Source organism: Alligator sinensis, unplaced genomic scaffold (assembly GCF_000455745.1).
Source record: "Alligator sinensis unplaced genomic scaffold, ASM45574v1 scaffold5_1, whole genome shotgun sequence".
In the NCBI taxonomy this organism is placed as follows: Eukaryota; Metazoa; Chordata; order Crocodylia; family Alligatoridae; genus Alligator; species Alligator sinensis.
In genome coordinates, this window is record NW_005842213.1 from 95,065 (window position 1) to 96,577 (window position 1,513).

At 52.6% G+C, this 1,513-nt stretch overlaps 1 protein-coding gene across 1 annotated transcript in view; it reads right to left on the reverse strand.

Moving 5' to 3' along the window:
* MUC6 (mucin 6, oligomeric mucus/gel-forming) overlaps positions 1 to 273 on the reverse strand; it is a gene marked incomplete at its 3' end in the record, with an annotated part of 92,634 nt that extends 92,361 nt beyond the window's left edge. The window contains exon 1 of the mRNA XM_014521416.1: positions 162 to 273. Coding sequence (XP_014376902.1) covers positions 162 to 273 — 112 coding nt within the window. The remainder of the gene's footprint in view (positions 1 to 161) is intronic.
* Between the last annotated feature and the right edge of the window lie 1,240 nt (positions 274 to 1,513).

The following is a 1,513-nucleotide window of genomic DNA, read 5'->3' on the forward strand; positions in this document are numbered from 1 at the left end:
TCTCTGAGTCTAGATAGACTTGAGTCGCTATACTAGGGTCCAATTGACATGCACTTTTGGTAACTGTGCTTCTGCACATAGAAAAAATTAATTAGCTACAGACTGGTAAGGTGGTGTTTTTCTTTTTGCCTGATAGTATTTGCATCTGTATCTGTAGGTACCTTTCTTCTCATAAGGACATGGTTTCTTTTTCCATTCTGGAACTATTGGTTTCTTTCTAAGAAAACTGTCCATAATTGGGCTGTAATAGCTAAAAGGATCATCAGAAGGCATGAACGTTGTGTCTTCTAGGCCTGTGTGAAGCAGCTCGTATTCACTTCGGATTCAGATTCGGCCAAGTCAGGGGACAGTGATTCGATTTGGTGATTCAAATCACTGTCCCGAATTGATTCAGCTGATCTGATTCGGAGATTCAGCTGCTGCCAAATCTCCGAATCACACAGGCCCCCACCAAATCTCTGAATCACACAGGCCCCCACCCACTCTCAATGGCTGCCCCACCCAGCCCCAGCTCCCCGCTCTTTGGAAAAAAAAAGCCCACACTCACCGGGTGCTGCCAGGCGTGGGGGTGATCCCTGCTGCCTCCCACTGTCCCACACTGCATGGGGGGGCTCTGCCATGAGCCTCTCAACCCCCTTGCTCTCCCAGCCTACCCATGGCTACCCCACACGCCCCAGCTCCATCCCTTAAAAAAAACCCCCCAAAATAAAAAGCCCCCACTCATCGGCTCCTGCCCAGTTGGGGGGGCCATTCATAATGCCCTCCACTGCCCCACATGGTGTGTGGGGCTCTGCATGAGCCCCCACAAGCTCCGAGGCTGCTGGTGAGTCCAGGGAAGGTTGTTTTTTTTTTGCTTAAAGTGCCTGGAGCTGGGGTGGAAGGGGCAGTCATGGGGGGGCCTGGGGCAGTGGGGGGCAGTTGGGGGGCTCATGACAGAGCCCCCCATGGGGCAGTGGGGATCGCCCCCCCCGGCCAAACAGCAGCTGGTGAGTAGAGGCTTTTTTTAAAGGGCTGGGAGCTGTTGCCCGGTGGGGCAGCCATGAGGGTGGGGGCTGGGAGGGCTGGGGGATCAGGTAGGGGGTTCCCCCCCATGGTCCATTCGCCCCTCCTCCAGCACCCCCCCCCCAACTTACCAGCATGGAGTCCTGGTCCAGCTCCCTGCTGCAGCGGGTGGGGACAGCCAAATCACCGAAGCTCTCCAAATCTTTTCTGAATCAATTCAGAGAGCTTCAAATCGATTCAGACCTTTTAATTGGTCCCCTGATTCAATTTGGATTTGGAGATTCGGCCACCAAATTGGGCTGAATCGTCTCTGAATCGAATCAGCCCCCGAAGCTTTGCACAGCTCTGGTGTCTTCTTGTACTGTGAGCACATGCTTAACTAAATTCAGTTTCTCACAAGCTGCCAGACGCAAAATTGGTGTCATTCCCTATGTTCCACAATGAATAGGAGCTTGTATACCCTGTTTTTATTTGGGAGGCTAGCAATGCATCTCCCTTTCACTGGTATATG